The sequence below is a fragment of the Protopterus annectens genome, chromosome 2.part1 (assembly GCF_019279795.1).
Source record: "Protopterus annectens isolate FY-2018-M chromosome 2.part1, PAN1.0, whole genome shotgun sequence".
Classification (NCBI taxonomy): domain Eukaryota; kingdom Metazoa; phylum Chordata; order Ceratodontiformes; family Protopteridae; genus Protopterus; species Protopterus annectens.
The window spans coordinates 440,095,077-440,119,264 of record NC_056729.1 but is presented as its reverse complement, the minus strand read 5'-3'; the positions used below and the strand labels follow the sequence as shown (position 1 = coordinate 440,119,264).

At 36.3% G+C, this 24,188-nt stretch overlaps 1 protein-coding gene across 2 annotated transcripts in view; it reads right to left on the bottom strand.

Annotated features, from left to right (window-relative positions):
* Window positions 1–24,188, bottom strand: part of EDNRA (endothelin receptor type A) — a 1,533,935-nt gene that overhangs the window by 22,758 nt on the left and 1,486,989 nt on the right. For both annotated transcript variants that reach the window (XM_044062245.1, XM_044062244.1), the window contains one exon: window positions 12,866–12,999. In XM_044062245.1, the coding sequence (XP_043918180.1) occupies window positions 12,866–12,999 (134 nt within the window). The remainder of the gene's footprint in view (window positions 1–12,865; window positions 13,000–24,188) is intronic.

Genomic DNA, 24,188 nt, shown 5'->3' with positions numbered 1-24,188 from the left:
AACCTTCCCCTTGGCGGCCACCCTAGTTACCTCCTCTCATGTCTTACAAAGTCATACCCTACAGACAGGTTTTACTGTGATCTTCTCTCTTTCTTTTCTCCATTGCCAATATTTTAATTCCTTGATGACCGAGTCCTGAACCATAAATAAATGTATTCTCTGTCCCCATACTGATTCTAACTAACTTTACTACCTACCGAATGCTACTGTTGCACCTCTCTGCTTAGTACTACTGAATGCTACTATTACACCTATCTGCAACTCTTCCTCTTCCACTTCCACCACCCTGTTATCCTCACTCTTGATGTCATTTATCTATCTTCCTGTGGTTCATCTGATTCCTTTCCCATCATTCCTATCCTCCATCTTCACTGTTTTCCCTTTTGCCCGTGTGCCCTTTGCCCTCCAGTTTTTGTCCCTTTTGTATTTTATTGCAGGGACTGAGTAGGTAAGTAGGTTTGTGCTTGATGATTTTTTTATGAGAGACTTGCAGTGATCATATTTTTATGTGGCTTGTAATACAGTATTTTTATTTATCATTTAGTAGTTTTAACATAGTAGATTTTATTGTTTTATATATTTCTGTAATTAGCAACAGTGTTTGATGTATTTTATGGTTTAATGCCTGTGGTTATCATGGACAGTAAAGTACAAGTTTAGCTAATTAGTAAAACTTAAGTCTGGATATTGATTCGGACACACTGATAATAACTACTTGATAACTTAGGTACACATAACAAATGTTTGAAATATTTTACAATTTAGTTTTGAAACTTAGATATGCATTTTTATCACACAAATTTACCACTGTCTGATGTCAATATAGTTGCCTATATATTGATCTACTGTATATCAAACTATATATATATATATATATATATATATATATATATATATATATATATATATATATATTCAATATATGTGTGTGCATATGTGTGTGTGTGTGCATATGTGTGTGTGTGTCTATGTATGTATAAATGATTATAGCGCAATTGATTAGTAGAACTTTCATTGAGAACAGCTCCATTGATCGCAAACTGAATGAAAACAAATTAATCGAACCACTGAAATGCAGTTCAAAAGTAAAGTAAAGGAAACTTTAATTGTTGTTTGCAAGGAAGCAAGCCTACAGCACCCCCACATTCTTGTCTAATTTATATATATATATATATATATATATCTGTGTGTGTGTGTACAGTATCTACACATACATACACTAACTCACACGTCACACAATACTGAGGAAAAGGAAAACTTCCTTAACCCCCAGGATTCTGTGATCTCAGCTCTTTCAGTGCCTTTTGGTTGATTACAGTGTTAGCTGACAAAGATGCACACTGCAATTCTACTTCAAGTAATATGCACTTTGACTGAATGAAGAGACTCCATATAAACATACTTAAAATATATATATATATTATGTCTAATAATAGCAGGTGTCAGTATCCTAGCTTATATTTCCAAATGTTGTACACTAACTGCAAGTTAGTGACTAACTATAAATTATAAAATAAATCTAGACCAATGTACAGTATCTTTTTAGTAAAACACCAGATCTGGAATTATAAACTGACAGTAGTAAACAGTTGTAAGTTAACAAATGAAACTGAAAACCAATGAGTTCCTAGACACTCATTAAATATATTGTCTCAATATACATTTTAAAATTCTGTTGGGGTACTATGACACTCATCTGCTTAGTGAGGCCTTCACAGCATGTACACTTGTAATTGGACTGAAGTACTTCAATAGACAATTATCAAATACTCAGGCTGCAATCTTTGTATAATTTGAATCAGCTTTGATGTAATTAAATTGCTTTGTACACAGTGCAGATAATTAACTGTCATTGCACTCCATATTACTAAATAAATGTGAAGCCTGCTCTTTAACACCAACAATGTAAAACTTAGTTCTCTGGTAACAAACTCTTAGAATTATATTATTTTGATTTTTAACATTTATTTCATTTTCTGAAAATAGAGTTTCAGCTAGAACTTTTTTCAGTTAACAGAATAAGAACACATTAACTATAATATTGAAACAGCAAAGAGATCACAAATACAAATGTTGAATTACATAGGTTAATAGTAAGGAATGTTAATGGTAACCTGTAATGTAATGTTAAGTATGAAGGTTCATAAGTACTGTATAATGTTTGCAGTCAGTATCAATTAATACCTTAATAGGTTCATACGTTCATAGGATGATACTAGGCTATTGGCCCAGAGGCCCTTATAAGCCTAGCCAATAATTTTGCCCATGTTCCCACAAATTCAGCACCTGTTTCCCCCCTGTCCAGCAGGGACACAGGTGGGACCCCAGGGGTGTATTTTCTGTTTCCCATCCAGTCATCCAAATTCCTCTTAAAAAGGGTTAGTGAGGTACTCTGCTTGACATGGAGAGGGAGTCTATTCCACAAATAGGTTTTTTTGGGACACAAATCTATCCTGCTAGCAAGTTCTGTTTTGTGTAGTGGTTGCTTGAGTGGAGTTTGACTTATGAATATGCAGCAACTCCATCAAGGCTGGGTCTGAGATGGCCTTGTATGCCAGACACAGGTCACTGCTGAGCAGTCTGTACGAGACTAAGTAAAAGGACAGAGCTTTTAGCCTATCTGCATAGGATAGGTGTTTGAGACCCTGGATTTTCCTGGTCAGGAGCCTCTGTGGTCTCTCCAGCTGCTGCATGTGCTTGGCAAGGTATATGCCAAAGGCAGCATTGTACTTGATAATGGGTCTGATAAGGGAGGAGAACAGGGATGTTATGACCTCCTTGTTCCTGCATGAAATACCCTTACTTATGAGGTGGGCCATATAGCAAGCCTTCCATACAACACAGGCAATGTGGTGGTCAAATGTCAGGTTGCTATCAACCTGGGTGCTCATGTCCCTCACAACTGATTGTGTACTAAATACATTGTTATTAATATCATAATTAGAGGGGACACCATTTTCCGCAAAGGAGATAATGATGCATTTTTTGGCATTCAGTTTGAGGCCATGCTTCCAGCACCAGTCATTAGTTTGGATAAGGCCCTCTTGGAGGATGTTCACATCACTAGGGCAATTTAAGACAGCACCCAGCTTGCAGTCATCTGCAAACTTGGTCAGCCACAGACCACTAGTGGTTTCTAGACAACAGAAATTATTGACTTTGATAATTATTATCAGATATGCACTCAATGAGTATGGCTGGTAGGTTATGTGTCAGAAAACTCATGAACTAAAAGTGCATGGTACTTTAAGGAATACTTGTGATTTCAGTGACTTTTTAAAATATGAAAATATAAGCAATAGAGAATGGGAGGGAGAAGATTATTTTTTGTTTATATACTGAGTGTGACATCTGGCTAATATCTCACTTTACTGCCCTAAATAATGTGACGTCCCCCACTTAAAACCTGGGTCAGTAATTAAGGAGCCTCAATCCCCACCACTGCCTCCAGTGTGGGAGCATCACAGAAAACACCAAAGCACAGAGCACACAAGAGTAAAAATCCACAATTTCCATTAAGAGCAGAACAGGAACATGCTCTATTTTCCTGGGACTGGACTATATACCTCTGTCCACTCCAAAGGTAATTCCTTATCATACACTTCAGAGAAATGTTCCAGTTTAAGACCTCTGACTCACTCACACTCAAAATAAATTCAAATCTCACACACTCTAACACTTATGGGAAGCCTGACACAGATTTCCAGCTGTGTCCACCCCCCCCCCCAAAAAAAAAATGTTAATGCTGCCACCAGAGTTAGACAGGTCTACACACCCTTCAAATGGTGATCAGTTATTAAAAAATTAAATATCAAAATAAATGACAGCTATGGCCAGAAGCAGCCAGGCTTTGAAGGTGACCTGGGGAGTATCAAACAGGTATAAGCACTCTCCATTCCCTAAAGAACATCACTAACTTTCCAACCACAATGTAAAGTAATGAAAAACATTTAATAATAAGTAAAATGATTACATAAATGTAATTCAATAACTTTCCACAATGTAAAGTAATGAAAAACATTTAACAATAAGTAAAATGATTACATAAATGTAATTCAATAACTTTCAATAAACACCAGAATTCAATCACCAGAAATATAAAATTACACTGTAGGATACAAGTCCATCATCTTAGAAAAACTCTATCTAGATTTAACTAGAGAATACTGTCCTGATCTTGTCTGAAACATAACAGTAAGGCAAAGACAGGCTTACAGTTTATGGTGAGTCCTTTTCTTTGGTATCTTCTTCACAGTGCTGTAACTGACTGCCACACTTCTCCAACTGCTCAGCCCTTCACTAACTGCCCAGCTTAACAGTCTCATCTGTCTTATTTTAAAAACAACAGTCAGCTGTTTGAAAAAGTTATTTTTTTCCTTTCAATCAGCTGTTCAAATAATCACCTTAACCAGGAACATTCTAATGACATCACCTACTGATCAGCTGATTCTTCACATACAGGTTTGTACTTTAGAATCTCCCTTACAAAAGTGTGCTTAGAAATGTATCAAAACACTGACATATTCTTTAAACATTTTGTATAAGCAGGGAGATACTCAACATGTAAAAAACTTATTTACATTTTCACAATTAGACATGCTGGCATACAATATAAGTTCTTCCTTTGGCTTTTCCTGGCTAGGGGTCACCACAGTGGATCATCTGTCTGCTCATGATTGGCAGTGGAGTTTTACGGTGTTGAGTTGCCAGCCCGGCACCCAACCTTACACAGAAGGCACACACACACGCCAATTTAGAATGTCCAATCCACCTACTGCATGTCTTTGGGAGGAAACTGGAGTCCCCAGAGGAAACCCACACAACCACATGGAGGACATGCAGACTCTGCACAGAAGGCATCCCAACTGATAATTGAACCGGAGAACTTCTTGCTGTGAGGTGGCAACGCTAACCGCTGCACCACCGTGGCCGCCCCTGCTAGCATACAATACAAGTTAATCTGAGAATATACACAAATCTCCTGCCAGACATGCTAACACAGATAGCAGTGTTTTCATTTTCTTCACAGTGACAAGCAACTGGAGAAGGTGACTAACCGGCAAAGAGGTATGTTAAGGGCGTGCTGTGAAGAGGGTGAAGAGTGGAAATGTTTTGTTTTTGGTCCAAATTTAAGTGTGTTACCTGCAAGGGAAGGGCAACAACTAATACAGAACAACTTAACAATACTGGTTGGTTGTTGAGCTAAAACAGTAACTAGTGTGACTGGTGTGATTTTGGCTGCATTTAGTTAGAAGCAGTGATATTCTGAACAGCATTGGTGGCAGATAAAGAAAACACAGAGCGCCAACTTTGTTGAGTTCCCCTATAACACCTCAAGCTTATAGATGAGTTTGTTAGAAGTGAGATTGAATATGTGAGAGACAGTATCAATGTGGGTTGTTTTAACAGCAGACTCATTGCTTAGCTGATGTTGAAATTAAATGTACATTGGTTTATGGGATCAGTCTAAATAATCAAGTATTTGTGCAGCTGGATACAGTAACTGATACCAACAGAAGATAGGAAATAGTGGTAATATCATGAGCAACTAATATTTTATAAGTTCACAAAAAAAAATGATTTTAATTGTGTTTAGAGCAGCAGCCCCCCCCCCCTCCCCCACACACATATGTATGTGCAAATTTTAATACTGAAGTGCTGTACTAACATTCAGTCTTTGAAAATAAATAAAAATAAGACATCTTGTGAAACTGGAACTAAAACAGCAGACACCACATGACCTCTAACTTACAAAAAAGACCCATTTCAAAACTATAATAGCTAAGCACTTTCATTCTCTCATTTATGAGAACTTCATCAGAGCTAATTTAAGTCAAAATGCACTCATTTAAATACCCTCATTTATCCTTAATCACAAAAGCAAATCATGTGACTGCATATGATGCAAACAAAAAACATATATATATATATATATATATATATATATATATATATATATATATATATATATATATAGCCAGTAAGTCACAGGCATATAAAGTCCAAACACAGTAAGCAGGAATCCACAAACGTGTAATCTCCAAATACAAATCGATTTATTAAAGAAGCATGAATTGGCAAGCACTTTCATCCGATAAGGGCTTTATCAAGCCTCATCAGACCCATTATTGAGTACAATGCACCATTTCGAATGTACCTGGCTAGACATCTCCAGCAGCTGGAGAGACCACAGAGGTACCTAACCAAGAGGATTACTGGCCTCAAACAGTTGCCCTATGCAGCACGATTGAAAAAGCTAAGACTGTTCTCTGTTGTATACCGCTTTCTCAGAGGTGATCTCTGTCTAACATACAGAGCCATGTCCAACCCAGAATTGCTGAACATGCTCCATCTTAGCAAAAGCAAATCTACTCGAGCTACACGCTCTAGGGATATAAACCACAACACAACAATGAATAGAATATGCTGGAGGGATAGATTCCCTTCGCAAAGACTTCCCTTACTACGGAACAGGGTCCCGATCTACATAAGACAGAGCCCCTCACTATCACTCTTCAAGAGGAACCTTGATGATTGGATGGGTAACAGAAAGTTCACAGCGGGGATCACACCAACAGTACTACTAGATAGGGGCCAAGGGTACTAGCTGCTAGTACAAGGGTCTAGGGAACTACTAAAGGGGCGGTGAATACCGCACAATATGGCTGGGTTAATATATGCCTTCGGGCAGATAGCCCAGTACCAACCTATGAACCTATAAACAAATAATAAAAAGGCGCATTCTTTTAAACCATTTTAAAAGACATCACAATGACATAATTTCCTTTCATACCTCATTAACCCATTAAAACAACTCAACATAACATTAGGCATAAATATCTCAATACCTCAATATAAATTTAAAACTCTCTTAAAATATGTGCATAAATAAAAAAATATATATAAACATATATGCATACAAATATACAAAATATACAGTGACTGTATAAACATGTACATAACCAAAATACATAACAAATATATATATAAAACAGACATGAATGCATATACACATATATTTTGCATAATGTAAAGTGTATGAAACAAACAATACAAACTCTAAAACAAAGATGCAGAACACTCTATAACTTAATCTTCAGCCTTCTGTTCTTTAGAAGTAGTTTAATGGGAATCTTGTCATTCAGGCCAGGTCTTTGATCTGCCCTTAACCTAATGATCCAATCCAGCTCACATCTCTATGTATAATTTCTAATGTCCCCTCGCCTACAACTGGGCACAATGACCTGCAATTCTTGAAATCTAAAGTTATGTGCAGGTGAGGTCTCCATGACATGTTTGGAGAGTGCATTATTCATGGCTCTGATATGTATGTTATAAAGATGCTCCGTGACTCTCTCCCTAAGGCGTCTGTTGGTCTTACCAACATAAAACGCCATACATGATGTACATTTAGCTAGATACACTAGGTGCTCAGATTGGCAATCAGCTACTACCTTAAACCGAAAACAACAATGTGTTACAGGATGTATAAACTGGGATTCAGCCAATGGAAATGGTTTGGGAATCTGCCCACTGGTCTGAGGGTAGCATTGAACAAGCTGAGAAATGAGAACAGCATTGTAATTAGATCTGCTGATAAAGGGGGTCCAGTGGTAGTAATGGACAGCATGAAGTATGAGAGTAGCACGATTCTGATGTTACAGGATGAACGATTCTACTCAGTAGTTCCATTTAATGAGACAGAGAGAAGAATCAATAGGATTGCATGTACGCTGGAGGATTCATTTAAAAGTATTGCCATTAACTTGGATATGTACAGATTTTTACAGGTGGAACATCCCATTATACAGGGTTTACCAAAGATCCATAAACATACCACTGACCCACCCATGAGACCTATTGTGGCAGGTAGAGGTTGGGTCACTGAACCCCTATTCTTGTGTTTGGAACATCACCTCGGACTAGTAGAGGAAGAGTATCCATATATTTTGAGGGACACAAACCAGTTCCTAATGATATTGTATGATAAAACTACCAATTTCACCAGTAATGTGAACATTAGACTTGTGACTTTAGACGTCCAGTCTTTGTTCACAGTAATCCCTAAACAAGAGGGTATTAGGTATACACATAGATGCCTCATGAATAAGATTTCTTATACCAGAAGTGAGATTGACCTAATTTGTGCTTTTCTAGAAGTAGTCCTGGAAAATAATATTTTTCTTTTCAGTGACACAGCTTACATTCAAATGGATAGCGTGGCTATGGGCACATCATGTGCCAATAGCTATGCCAACCTGGTGATGGCAGATTGGGAGCAGAATAAAATGTTCCCCCTACCTGATTTTCAGCAACATGTAATTTTTTATACCTGTTTCGTGGGTATTTTTCTTTTATGGACGGGCAGTGTGCCTGAATTGAAAGTTTTTTTGAACGTATTAATTCTCTAACACCTTATTTGAGGTTCATAATGGAAGAATCTGGAACCAGGATTCTTTTTTTGGATGTTTATATAGAGAACCAGGTGTATTTAGGAAGCCATGCCATAGAAATATATTATTACATCGGCAAAGCATGCACCCTGCCTTTGTTTTTCGTAATGTTGTCAGAGGACAAGTTATGCGTGCCTCAAGGTTAAATCCCACAAACCAAGGATTTGTAGATGAATTACTGAATTTACAGGGTAGGTTAATAAACAGATCCTATAAAACAGAAGAGATCCAATCAGGTGTTCAACATGTTAATTCAATTAGGACTACAGCTGCTGCACCATATTTCTCTGACAGGGCCAAGGTTTCTATGAGTGATTTGGACTATGAGACAGAAGTGCAATGTGTAGTAGGCACACAGGGAGTTATAAGTAATTCTAAGGTTAAACCTGTACTGAGTTACACACAGGACATAAATGACATTAGGAACATCTTTCATAGGTATTGGGGGATACTTGTGGTTGACCAAGACTTGAAAGAAATAGATGGTGATAGGTCTCTGTTTACCTATAAAAACAGGAAGAATTTACAAAGAATATTGTATTACCCCACAAATCAAGTCACTCAGATTCAAGACTTCCCTAACTGGGGCATGAAAAGATGCAATAGGTGCAACTACTGTGAATACATAAATACTGATTCCCAGTTTAAACATCCTGTAACACATTATTGTTTTTGGTTTAAGGTAGTAGCTGATTGCCAATCTGAGCACCTAGTGTATCTAGCTAAATGTACATCATGTATGGTGTTTTATGTTGGTAAGACCGACAGACGCCTTAGGGAGAGAGTCACGGAGCATCTTTATAACATACGTATCAGAGCCATGAATAATGCACTCTCCAAACATGTCATGGAGACCTCACCTGCACATAACTTTAGATTTCAGGAATTGCAGGTCATTGTGCCCAGTTGTAGGCGAGGGGACATTAGAAATTATACATAGAGATGTGAGCTGGATTGGATCATTAGGTTAAGGGCAGATCAAAGACCTGGCCTGAATGACAAGATTCCCATTAAAGTACTTCTAAAGAACAGAAGGCTGAAGATTAAGTTATAGAGTGTTCTGCATCTTTGTTTTGTTTGTTTCATACACTTCACATTTTGCATAATATATGTGTAAATGCATTCATGTCTGATTTATATATATATTTTTTTCTATGTATTTTGGTTATGTGCATGTTTATACAGTCACTGTATATTTTGTATATTTGTATGCATATATGTTTATATATATATATATTTTTATTTATGCACATATTTTAAGAGAGTTTTAAATTTATATTGAGGTATTGAGATATTTATGCCTAATGTTACGTTGAGTTGTTATAACAGGTTAATGAGGTATGAAAGGAAATTATGTAATTGTAATATCTTTTAAAATGGTTTAAAAGAATGCGCCTTTTTACTATTTGTTTATGGCTTGATAAAGCCCTTATCAGGTGAAAGCACTTGCCAATTCATGCTTCCTTAATAAATCGATTTGTATTTGGAGATTACACATTTGTAGATACCTGCTTACTGTGCTTGGACTTTATACGCCTGTGACTTACTGGCTACTCCGTTTAGTGCATGTTCTGGTTGACTCACAGCCTTGTTTTGCTCTCCTGCATTCTTTTTGTTGGGATTATTCTGCTGTTTAGTCTGAAGAGCATTTACTTCCTGGTGACCTGGTTGCTTATTTTAATATATATATATATATATATATATATATATATATATATATATATATATATATATATACACACACACACACACACACACACACACACACACACACACACGCATGCACGCACGCACACACACACACACACACACACACACACACACACACACACATAAATGTAAACGTATATGTATGAAAATCATTTTACAAATTTTGTGATTTCAATAAGAAAATTATGTTAACATGCTCATATAATCCTGGTAACTTGTCTGCTTCCAAAAGTAGCAGCCAGTTTAATTTTTTAACTTCCAATATGTTGTTAATATCTCCACAGAAAGGTGTTTCTGTAACATACTCAATGGCAAAAAAAATCACAAACTTTCTGAAATTGATACAACTAGAAGCATGGTTAGCCAAAGGTACACACATTTACATTCATGTGTATATATACGTTTTTCATTTGTATCATACAGAGTATTTTTAATAGTATTTGTTAATAGGATTTTTGACACTGTTTTTCTATACAGTTTTTTAAGTAAGTTTTGCCTTTAAACTTTAATTAACATTTGGGTCGCATGATTTTATTTTGTGATAATAGATGGTATTTAAATGAAAGTATTTTGACTTAGACTAGTATTGATGATGTTTTAATAAATGTGAGAATGAAAGAGCTTAGCTATTATACGTTTAAACTTGTCTTTTTTTGTAAGTTAAAAGTCATGTGATATCTGCTGTTTTAGTTCTAGTTTCTGCAACACTCTTTGGTTATTTTTAAGTTTGTTTGGGTTGGCGTTCTGCATCAGCTTTTTTTGCAATTATAAATAAAACAAGCACTCTGGCTTAAAAAAACCCTGCACTTTCAAGTTCACTGTTTCACGTCATACAGTTTTAATGCTTGAGGTTTCTAGATCTAATCAGTTTACATGGAAAACAATGCATTTCAGTTAACCACCCACCATATTTTAAAGGTAGTACTTATTCCAAGGTCACATATTACAGTAGCCTCTAATCAGAGTTTTGACGAGGGTTAAAATATGATATAGATGTTTTATTATTTATTGTTTTTGTTTTGTGAATGTGTTACCACATATATTGCACTGAAAAGGCCATACATTTCTCTCTGAATATTCTAAATCCCAAGGATACATTATATCTTATACTGAGGTATAAAAAATTATTTGCTGTATGTGAACCTCAGCAAAAGTAATGATTCTAATATACAAATGAAAGGCTTTAGGAACAATATTCCAGACTGAATTTTTTCAGACATATACACTTGCAGGAAGGTGGTGCATTGAACTCCCATTTGGCTATAAATGGATCTTCAAATGACCATGCATTCATTTTCAGGAGCATGCAGAGAACTAACACATGCTATGACAACTAACACATGTTACTTACAAGTACATGCACATTGATACTGATAGATTGTATAGGCCCTGACACAAAAGAAAGGAAATGCATTAAAAACTTCCCTTACAGCCCTTGTTAAAATATATGCTCACTACTATTCTATTTTGGATCATTAACATCGCAAATTACTTGGCTAAAATGGCTTATTCATAACTTTGTGATTGTGAAATGAAATGTTTCAGTCACCAAAGTTATTTTTGCTAAAGACCATTTGGCCAAATTGACTTGACTGAAATCATACTTTAAGTGCCAGAAAACAATAAAGTAAAGCATTCCCTGTGGTACACCATGAATGTATGCAACACCACTTAAATTCACGATATTTCTAATATGTCAAACAAACCCTGAGGTCACGACATCTCAAGGAACCAGATGTAATGAAGTTGACCCAGTGCTGATGTAATAGGTCACACTAGAAAAAAAATATTTGATAAATTGACCCTATTACTAGCAAATCACTGTACTGCCATTGCAAATGATCAGAAAAACTTAGTTTCAGTTTCCTGTCTTGAGAATTCTTTGTTACCCTTCCGTTTTAACATTGTAACTAGTTGATATTTTGTCATTCCTTACAGTACATCTGGCACAGTGGTGCAGCGCTTAACGTTGTCGCCTCAAAGCAAGAGGTTCTCTAGTTCAGTTCTCAGTTGGGGTGCCTTCTGTGTGGAGTCTGCATGCCCTCCCTGTAGTCATTTGGGTTTCCTCTGGGTACTCCGGTTTCCTCCCACATTCCAAAGATGTGTCTGGAGTGTTTCTCCCTGTGACTCTGCTGAATATAGGCTGTCCTAGTCAGACTTTCCCAGTCAACAAATGTTAAGTAAATAAATAATATACATCTCATTTCACTTAAAACAACTCACAGGTTTACCAATAAGTTTTCCACATACTTGAAGTAGTCATGACAGATAACCACAGCAATTTCTGTCATGCTATAAAAATACTGTAAGCAGATTTATAAACACTTCCACAGTTTCACAGTATTGTAAACAATTTATACTATAAACATGCAACAAAGGTTTTCAGTTTTAATTTAGTATCTACAAGCATGACACAGATACTGTTTGACATTTTTTACTAATGCAATCATTAAAACATTTAGTTTGAATTATTTGCGGCACTCTTCCTGTATATGCAAGGACCCTGATGCATGGTAGTATACTCAACACCTCTGAAACAAAACTTTGTTGCAGGTTACTATTAATGTGCTGTAGACAAGTTTCTCTGGCATTCAAAGGGGATGGTACAGTGTATTGTTTTGAAAATATATGGGACTTCTTTGACAACACTGTATAACAGCATTAAGTGTGATACCCCAAACCACGCTGTGATCATATTTTACCTGAGTAGCTCACAACGATCTGGATCTGTCTCATCATATACTGTCTTCTTCAATATGCGACTGAGATGAAGAGGGAACCAGCAAAGGGCAAAGATCAGAACCAAACAGAACACTGTTTTTGCAACTTCACGACGCTATGGACATAAAAGGGGAAAAAACACAGTTTTAGTTTTTTTCTTTTAATAAATCATCAAAAATATGCATAGAACATACAAAAATTCTGAATCTGTGTGTCCAGTAGTGCTTTTTGATATTGAACGGCAGTTGCACAATACAGCCATGTTATTTATGTTTTTAAGAAATTTTCTACTGAAGACATACAATGCATTGATATGCTCAGATATGTGTAGATTTTGTGTAAAGGCTGAACAATCTGATCGAGTTCTGTTTAAAATGCAACCTGACAGTCCAAACTGTCTATATGTAGCAGTATTCTTGTTCTTGCCCCCCCCGCCTCAGACCATCAGGTCTCCTTCTAATCAGACACTGCCCAGTCAATATCATTTCATGCTTGACCAGGTCAAGTGCTCATCCACCACTGCAGCTGTGTCGGGTGGTTAAAACGCTAATCAAACTCGGGTCACCTGGGATGAGGTTAGGGCTGTATCTCTCTATACCACTGAAGTCAGGTAGATTATAGTGTGTTGGCACTTACTCTTTTACTTGCCAGCCCACAGAGTATACAACAGCCCATTAAGGAGTCAGTGGTTTGTAGTGGGTCCCTTAATCCACCTTCACTATTTCTTTGCAGTGCTAACTTCATGAGTTATACTGACATTTCCCATGTTACCACTTTCTGTAGGCCAAGGTCTGCCTTACCTCAACCTCCTGTCTAGTCTCTACACAGCTGTGTCAGGTAAGCAGCCTTTCTGCAAGTACGACTTTGAATTATTCTTATTCTACCATTTGGAATCCTACTCCTGTTGATATCTCTCCTCTCCTTTTCAGTATTTCTATTAAGGTAAAAGCATGGCACTTATGACAGTGCACCTTTGCTGCTCCACCAAAGGAATTATGCAACTATGTTTGTCTTTCTCAATGCTGAATTATGGGTGTATGATTTAACCTACATTGATGCACCATTTTAAATTTTCTGGTTATTACTCTCATGCATCTCGCACATGAATGCTCTCATTTCCTGAAAGGTCAGATTTTTTTTCTCTTGTCTGCATTCTACCTCACTTCTGCCCACTCACGCTGTTTGTTTAATTTATCGATGGATGGTTTGCTAGCTGTAGGCAGCAATGTCATTTACTTCATGTGTTATCCCTTGGTGCGTGTTGCTAGCTAAATGTTCTGCTTCTGATACAAATGTTGATATGCTATACTGTACTACACTGCTGTCCATGTACCAGTGCAATATCTGATGCTAACTCAAATTTTACTGTAATATTCAGTTATCAATATGGAATCAGTAACAATACGTGCACTGTATTCCTTGATATATTCCTAACAGATTTCCAAGTCCTAAACACAACCACCAGGGACCAGCAAGTCTTGCAAGTAAAAAAAAAAGTTAGTAAAAAAATAAACAGATGTGCACATTTTAAATTAATTTTCAGACTCATGTAAACTATACTGTTGACTGTGTTTAAATATTTATTTTCACTAATGGCATTCAAGATTCCAGAATATAGAAAACTGCTTCTAAACAATGAGTCTCTTTGCCTATGAACGGTTGAAGTAATCTAAACAATACAGACTGAAATGCATTCAGTACTTAAATCTTCAGAGAATTAGGAACCCCTATGTTTTGTGCAGCAAATAAACTCCGCTGAGAGTTCAGACTGAACTGTACTGAATGAATCAAATCTTCCCAGAGCTGCTAAAGCAAGCTTCATACAAACTGGTATCTACCACTTAAGTACATTGTCAAAAGACAAAAATACAGCGGGCAGCTTCTTTGTCAATATGAAAAAATAATTCCTGAGAAACATTTGCATGACCTCTTACTATGGTGGTCACATCTGATAAAATATTGCCATACTTGGGAGAATTCATGCAGAGAAAATAAAGATGGATTACTTATTTCAATTAACCGGATCATGTGACCATTATACATAACTGCAATCTGATTTTTCTTTTTCTCTCTCTTCAGCTGTTTTCTACATTAAACTATACCACACTTACAAGAACATATACTTTGAGGCAGGGCCAGACATTTTTTATAGTTCAAATTATCCTTAGCAATGTATCTGTCATTAATTTACCATTTACAAGTGTTACACAGAGACCATTTGTCATTCTTTTAATGAAAACATTTATTACAGAGCATATCCTGAATGATCTGACATCTACTTAACTTGTGCACCCGAATATCTAAAGCTTGGAACTGATAGATTTGATGGCCTACAAATGGCCATCTTTTAGCCTACTGGTATACATCTGATCAAGAGAAGATATTCTGTGCTTGTTCCAAACAGTGACATCAAATATTTTTTTTTCTTTTATGCTTCAGCATATTTTAGAAGATTGCAAGGACGTGGGTGGTGTACTGGCAATGACAATTTAGTCTCATTTTTTGCTAGACTTTAAAAACAGCTAGAGAATATCTACCTGGCACACACAAACTTGGATGGAGTTTTACTCATTTCAGTGCTGCTTCTGAAGGAATTGCTAAGAGACAAAAAGAGAGTAAACCATTCAGTATTCTTAATAGGCTATGAGAAGTTGGGAGCTTGGTGAGATGCATGACAGTGGAAAGGATACATTTACTCCCACATACAACTTGTGTGTGTGTGTGTGTGTGTGTGTGTGTGTGTGTGTGTGTGTGTGTGTGTGTGTGTGTGTGTGTGTGTATGCGCGTGTGTGTGCATATATATATATATATATATATATATATATATATATATATATATATATATATATATAGAAGATGGAAAAACAAAAAATTGAATCCCAGAGGACTGAAAATTCAAAATACTGAATGATGGAATTTGCCTCTTCTCCACTGTTGTGCAATCTTGCAGATGGTATATATAGTTAGTAGGGGGGTGTAAGGTGCAGCCCCCAACATGAGGGGTACAGGAGGGTGTGCCCTCTGCATTAAAAATGTATACAGTATTTTGAATTTTAAATCTTTTGTTGGGATTCAGTCTTTTGATTTGTCAGTCTTCTGAAGTAGACCCATATACAGGGGCGGCTCGTGCTATTGGGTTGCAGGACTGCAGCCCCCCCAGCTTTAAACAAAAATAAAATAAAAATGAAAATACAAAATAAAAACACAAGTCACGGAACATCGGCCATGCACACTCGCAGCATTTCTGGAACCAGTCTGGAGCATGTGCACAGAATCCAGACTGTCTCAACAGCAGTCCTGATTAGGGAGAGAGCATGGAGAAGCACTACCCCAAAAGTACAACTGCACAGACTTGATGGAGGACTGGACTGCAACATCTACAGGCTGGGTAGCACCCAGCTTGCAGGGACAGACTTTGAAGTGTGTGTGTGTGTGTAAAATGCCCAAGTGCTATATGGTGGTGGGTAGAGCAGGCTTGAATCCTGTACCTTGGGCCCAGGTGACAAGAGCCTGAATTCCCTACCCACCACCATTTGCAAAAAAATTGCAGATTTTTCCCTCATACTTGTTCTGTTCCTCATAAAATCTGTGGTTTCTGTATTTTTGTGTCCTTGCACAGATAGTAGTGCATTGGTACAGTGGTAGCATTATTGCCTGTCAGTTATAGGTTCTCTGGTTTGATTCATGGCTGGGATGCCTTCTGTGTGGAGTCTGCATGTCCTCCCTGTGTTTGTGTGGGTGTGCTCTGGTGTTCTCCCATCCCATCTTACAAAGACATGCATCTGTCTGGAGTGTTTCTCCCTCTGCTGAAAATTGGATTTTGTTCCAAGTCAGACTTTCCTGGTTAACACATGTTAAAAATGACAAGCATTTGAATTTCAGACTTCATATTCTTCAGAAAGTACATGGTAATACAAAAGCTTTTATTCTAGAAATTTTCTAAGTTTATAAGATGGATATTTGAAATGTGTCCCTATTTTTGGGACTGTATTCCCCCATTATTGACTTTGTCCAGGTTTTTTGTGCTAAGGTTGAGAGCTATGGTAAGAACTGAATTCACTGAATATGTTTGGGGGCTGTATTCCTCCATTACTGGCTTTGTCCAGGTGTTTTGTGCTAAGACATTGAAAGCTATGATGATAACTGAATTTACTAAATGGTAGCCATTTAAGTTTCAGTCTTCCTCTCTTTCACAAAACAGCTGATTTGGCATAGTGGTATGTTACTCTGACTGTTTTGCACAGGGTCCTGGGTTCAAGACTTGGCAGTAAAATGTATGGTGGTAACACAGCATTTTATTCTAGCAACTTTCCAACATTATACAAGCAATGTTTAAAATGTGTCCCTGGTTTGGGGGCTTTTGTCCCCCCCCCCCCAATACATTTTGGCTTTTTCCAGATTTCTTGTGCTGCAAAGTTCAGAGATACAGCTGAATGAGTAGATTTTACAAGGAAATGAGAGCTGCAGGGGAGCATAGTTAATAGCAAAACAGGTAGTGTACTTGTTTTTGATGCAGAAGGCTGTGGGTTCTACTCCTACAGTAGATAGATGCATTGCTGATACTGTACTGCGTTGCAAAGGGGGTGGATGCTGCACTCCTTTTGGCAAAGTTATCTAGTAACTATGAACCTGTTATTAGTTTGCTATCCATTCCCTATTGCAATATTACTAGCTTATCATTTTTTAGTGTAAGATAGGCAATTTATTCCTCAAGGGCAACACGCATTTTATTTGTAGATGAAACAATGAAATATAAAGTTGTTTGCTAGCAGCAACCTCTTCATTAGTTACAGATCTCTTTAATGTGAAATTATTTAGATGACTTTTACTTCTTCAGAGATTGTGCATATGTACTGATACTGGTGGACTGTAGAAGTTTGAATAGACTTTTATGATGGAAATGTTCTGAATTGGTCAGTTTTGTCAGTACTGGTGCAAGCATTTTGTTTCATTGTTTACTGGAAAAATGTTAAAAACAATAAATTTAAAATGCCCTCTAAAACGGTACTGTATTGTACAAGGAGTATAATTTAATACAATCAGGAAGGTGTACGAAAGAGCATGTTTCGTGTGCAAGGGGCCTGTGATTGGAAAACAGCCGAAACCCAAAGTTAATCTTTATCTGCCACTGGCAAAATGTATTTTCTTTGAATGTGGGTTTCAGTGCTGTTTCAATGAATGTGAGTTTCAAGGGCAGAGAAGTTTTAATGCTAAGTCTGTTTTCATTGTGAGACTGCATTGTTTTGTTTAGCAGATATCTATTAGTGTTTGTGCTGTAAAATGCAAAATAAAACTTTCAAATGAAGTCCAAATCACTGCAGAAGTAAAGCAGTATGCACATTAGTGTTTATGGTAAATGGGGTGAAATAGCCAAGTAATTGTTCATTGGAATGGCTGCAGGGGGGAAGCTCCATTTGACCACTATTTTGTGAGGGGGGAGGGTGGCAAACTCAAAGACAGCCCTGGCTGAACTATACCTCTCAAATGTCCAAATTTTTGCAGAATTAATAGATTTTTGCTTCTTATTTTTGGTTTGTTCCTTATAAAATTTGTGGTTTTCTGGCAAATCATTTAGGAATTAAGTCACTAAATAATGACAGACACTGAGTTTCAGATTTTATAACCTTCAGAAAAATGCATGCTAAAGTAAGACCCATTATTCTATCAACTGTCTCAGTTTATAAAAAAGCTATTTTTAATACTGTTTGTATGTTCCCCCAATATATTTGGCCTTGTCCAGATTTCCTTCATTAACAGGTTGAGAGTTACGTGCAAATAAATTGCTTTATAGAATTAGGCATATCGAAACCTCTCAACTGTCCCCGATTTTGGCTCAAAATGTTGCTCTTTCCCTAATAATCCCTCCGCAAAATAATTTTATTTATTTATTTATTTTATTTTACATTTGTTGACCGGGCTAGTCTAGCTGGAGATATTTCCATTTTCAGTAGAGGCCCGGGGAGAAAAGCTCCACAGAGAATACATAAAGAAAAACATCATAGTGTTTGTAAGAAAGTTAGTAAAAGACAAAAACTAACAACTCTACAATTTAATATTATTACTAAATGAATTAATTACTACCACACACAGTTGCAGTCCAAAAAACCTTATACAAAGATAAAAAATACTTTGTATGATAAAGATACTAAATGAATTAATTACTACCACACACAGTTACAGTCCAAAAAACATTATACAAAGATAAAAAATACTTTGTATGATAAAGATACAGGATAGGAGGTAAGAGAAAGAGCTAAGAATGAGGGAAGTTAGAAGGGATTAGTTATGGAAAAGAGAGCAAGTAAGACAGTCAACAAGCAAAGAAGTATTAGGAAGACAAGTGGGAGTAGAAGAAGAAAGCCAAGTGGAGGATAGAGTCAGCAAGAAGTAGGAGGTAGTTTTAAAGTAGAGTAGAAGTAGTGGAAAGTTAATCAGGTTTACTACAGGAACTACAGGAACAGGATAATAAATAACAATTTTGGAAGAAAACATGGAGGGTTTACAATTAATAAATAACTGTAATAATCAGAGTTATAGATTACTTTTATTTCAGAAATGCATGTAGATTATTTTATTTTGTCAGCTGCTCAAGTTAGCAGTACTAATATTAAAAAAGTGCCCTTCTTTGACAGGTTCCCAGCTGTATTGTGTGGCTATTTTATATTTTTGCATCACATTTTTGGTCTGTTTTTCATAAAATTGTGTTTTTTTTTTGGAAAATTAGTAGCAAATCATTAAATACTGAAGATAGAAAATAATGACAGACATTTCAGTTTAAGATTTTATACCCTTCAGAAAATTCATACTAATGTAAGACCTACTATTCTATTATCTTTCTAAGTTTATAAGAGTAATATTTAAAAATTGTCCTTATTTTTGGGCCTTTGTCCCACTTCTATTTATGGCTTTGTCCAGATTTCTTGCTCTGAGGTTGAGAGGTATGACAAATGTGTCAGGGAAATCACAGTCAGCCAGATACATTTCAAATTGTGACATACTTGTTGCATCCCACTCCCCCATGTAGTGACTCTGGATGTGTCCAAGCAAGGCAAGGAGCAGTTATGCAGTGTAAATGTACAGAGTATCCCCCCATCCAAGGTAGACACAAGTACTGCAGTGGCTTTTCATCTGTCCTTGATTTTGCAGAATATTCTGATTTCTGTCATATTTTTATACTGTTGATTTATGCTTATTATTATTCAGAAAGTGCCTGTTGCTCTGTGTTTAAGTAGCAATGCTTTAATGACTATCAAGTAAGCTTGTCTGAGATTGGAAGATGCAAGTAAGTTTTAATAAGCATACTGTTAAAGAATTGCCAACATTGAAAGCCTTTCTGTTGTTGCCATGTGGAGAATACTTACATAACTAGATAACGTATAAGCCTTGGGTACTGAAATGCATATGACAGTATTTGTAAAAAAGGACAGGATTACATTATTTTAAGAAGCTCATTACATTTGTTGGAGACTTGCAGTCATCTTTAAAGGCTTTATCTGCAAACTAAACAGAATGCCACTCTATAGTGTGTGGTCCATAACCTGTGCAGTAATCCTTTAAGCAATGTATGTTGAGCTTGTTTCTTGTTTGATTTTCATTTTTAACTTTGATCATGTTTTCCCCATGAAAAAAGTAGATGGTTGTTGTCAGGCAGCAGGTCTTTTTTGGATAAGAAACATTTTTACAAGTGGGGGTATCACAGAGATTGCTACTTTCAGCATGTTACTTGGCACTTTAATAAAGCTGAATATAAATTATAATTAAAACTGCAGTGCAAGGAGAAGTGGTTTGAGATGAGTGCTGCTTGTTTTTCTTATACCTGACTTTGACTGGCATTCTAGTAATGTATTTAAAAAGTAATTTATTTTTTCATGCCTCACAACCTTTTTGTTTCCATCTAGATATGAAGTAAGCTGTCATGCAGTCAATGCATTGAAATATTTTTTTTCTTCTACACTTCATTTTGTCTTGATTGGACTCTCATAATGATGGTTTGGAACCCAGGACAGCATATTTAATTAAAGTTACAGTTTTTGTGGTTTTTAGCATAGCCCCTCCCCTTTCTAGTTGGCCACACCCGTTTCCATTGACCCCACCCATTCAGCTGTCTCTTGCAGCCCCCCCTTTGATTTGAAGTCACCAGCTGCCACTGCCCATATATATGTATAAATATATATAGATATATGTACAGTATATATGTATACACACACACACACACACACACACACACACACACACACACAGCATACCACTTAACACAACTTCCATACAGTGGTAGTTATATAAACTACTGAAAATTCATATCCAATGATGAGCAAATACTTTTTTGGGGGGGGGGGTTAAGCTGGTATGTGAAGAAATTCCTTTCCATTGGTAAATAATCTTTTTGATTAATTTTCTTTTCCATAAATAGTGTTACAGCTTCCTACACTACTTAATGTGTATCAAAGAACAGGATGCTATTAAATTGAAACAACTTTCTGCAAGAACATATAACTGTGCTATCGGGAATGCAAACAAAACAATGAAATAAAAAAAATATACTTTACTGTTTTGTTTTTATGTATGTTTGCTTTGTATATATACTTCTTAACAAGCAATTTATATGATGTTTCGTTGTATCTATATGATAGCTCTGACTGTAGCTTCTATATTTATCTAACTAGAAGTCATTATGTCTTATTTTAATTATAAGTTCATAAGTTTGTTCTTACTGTATTTTGGCCGAAAGGTCATCCATGACTGATGTGTCCATTACTCGCACTGTAGATCAGAGTGTGTATGCACCTTTAAGAAGCTATCCATTGAGGTAGCACATGTATATCAATATTGAGCATGTGCAAGCAAGACTGCCATTTTTGTAGCGAGCTGCAGAGGTGTAAGCATGTATTTATGTGTAGTAGCCATTCAGTTAGTTAAATAAATAAAATATTCCTGTTCTTGAGAATATCCCCAAGAGTCCTAAAGCAGATCATTCACCAGTGACTGTCCCTGTTGCTAAACCCAGTCCTAACTGCTATATTAGGTCATATTTCCAGACCTTGTTCCAGACATGGTAACTTGGACATGATTGTTGTTAACTCATTATTCTCTGTATAATTCACATGGCTATTCAAATGTCATTAACAGTGCAAGACAGCTCAGTAGAGGGAGGATGCAGATCAAAGTGTGTATGTATCTTTAAGAAGCTATCCGATGAGCTAGCATGTGTATATAAATATTAAGCATGTGCAAGCAAGACTGCCAGTTTGTAGTGAGCTGCACAGGTGTAAGCATGTATGTATGTCTAGTAGTCAGTCAGTTTGTTTATATTTTATGTTGCTGCTTTTAATCCTGATGTTTGTATGTAATAAAGTATATAAATGAACACCCGAGCCTCTTCATCTTAACTAGCTACACAAGACGAGCGGCATGCACATCGTACACTTTTAATCCAAACCAATTGTTAAGTCTATTTTTAAAACTCGCACCAGATTCTGATTTCCTTATATTCAAAGGAAGCCTATTCCATAGTCATGAAAAGATTTGTGTTAATACTTTGCTCTCAAAGAAGTTTGGAGTTTTATGTTGAACATACAGTTATTATTTCTATGAGTTTTGATACTGTGGTTTATAGTTAGGTCAATCATAGACTGAATTCATTCATCATTAATGATCCTATGACCAAATATATGTTTTATTCTTAGATATCTATAATGGATAGTGTATAATTATTTAGACATAATAATCACAATTGATACACATGGAGCAGTAAACTACCAGTAAGGCATTGAATAAAGATAGGAAATGCACTGTTAGGTCAAGCTGCAGAATGTAATTCTGTTGCGACTGTTAAAGGAATCTGGATTGATGAAAGAATTTATAGCAACTGAATTACTACTTCTAAATTGACTTAACACAGTCTAGCTGCAATCATTGTAATACTCTGTATGATAAATAAACAAGCATGTGAGCTTCAAGAGGCAATTGTCCTACACGGAATATGCATAATAACATCACATGAGTCACCTGAATAAAAATATTTCAGCTGTAGGGACAGGATATTAGCAACTGTACACTAGCTTACAGACTGAAGCCACTTTCCTTTACAAGTGTAACCCCTCAATCCCCAGGCAGTGTATATGCCTAGAGAGTAATCCTTTTCACTGCTGAAAAAAAAATCCTGAACTGACAGATTTAAGCAAAAAATCCATTAGGCCAACCAGCATTCTGAAAAAATAAAATGTCATTTAATAAAGTATGTAGTTAAAAAAAAGACATATTCATTGTGATTTATGGCAAGTACAAATTCTACAAGATCACACTGCTGAAAACAAATAAGTTATTTTTAAAAGATGTACAGTGTGGCATACATGAATGGAGATGCACATGTGAGTGTGTTTAAAGTAATGTGTGAATCAGTTAGCTTAAATGCAAGTTCTAATTACAGTTCCTGACAATGTTATGTACAAGAAATATCTTGAACCCATACCCCGCTTCATTGTCTCTTACTGAATGCATGAGACAAGAGACATAGTGTCAGAAATGGGATTAGATGTGAAGCAACTTGCAAACCATGAAGCACACAGTTAAAAGTGAAGGAATACACAGGAGTGTACTCGCAACAAACTCACAAACAGGTTGGCAGTAGTTCAAAGGTACTCAAACTCGTTTAAATGATTTTTCAGCTGCCATACCTTAGATGAAGCATGCAAAATATTCAAAATAATTACCAAGATAAATCAAATGTCTGAAATTGCAACATACTGATAAAAGTATTTGAAATAAATACAAAAGTGTTCAAAATAATTTATGAAGCATTAAAATGTATGAAAGGGCTAAAATAACTGCATTTTTTTCACAATGTACTACTTTTTAGCATTAATTAAAGCTTTTCAAAGTGTCCCAGGTTTCTGGAATGTTCGCAGTGTATGCAGTGTCAAAGTGAAGCCTTTTCAAAATGATTGCTGTGCATTCAAACATAATTACATGTATGTGGTCTAGGCTTATGTTTAAACGTATTTTGTTGTTATGGCAGAAGGACTTCACAAACCTGAACCACTGAAGTTTGATAACAATATTGCTGAGAATTGGAAAGTGTTTGAACAAGAATATGACATTTCATACAGGCTGCTTTTTCTGATAAAGACACACGTACAAAAGCCTTCATACTTCTTAATTTAGCAGACTCTGAAGCTGTTGAGAGGGTACATTCATTTGTGTATGCACCTGCCATCTAAGCAGGGGAGGTGGAAAACCGACATATTGTGATACAGTCTGAAATGCAGGAAGACCCTGAGTGCTTATAATGTAAATTTAGAGAAATGT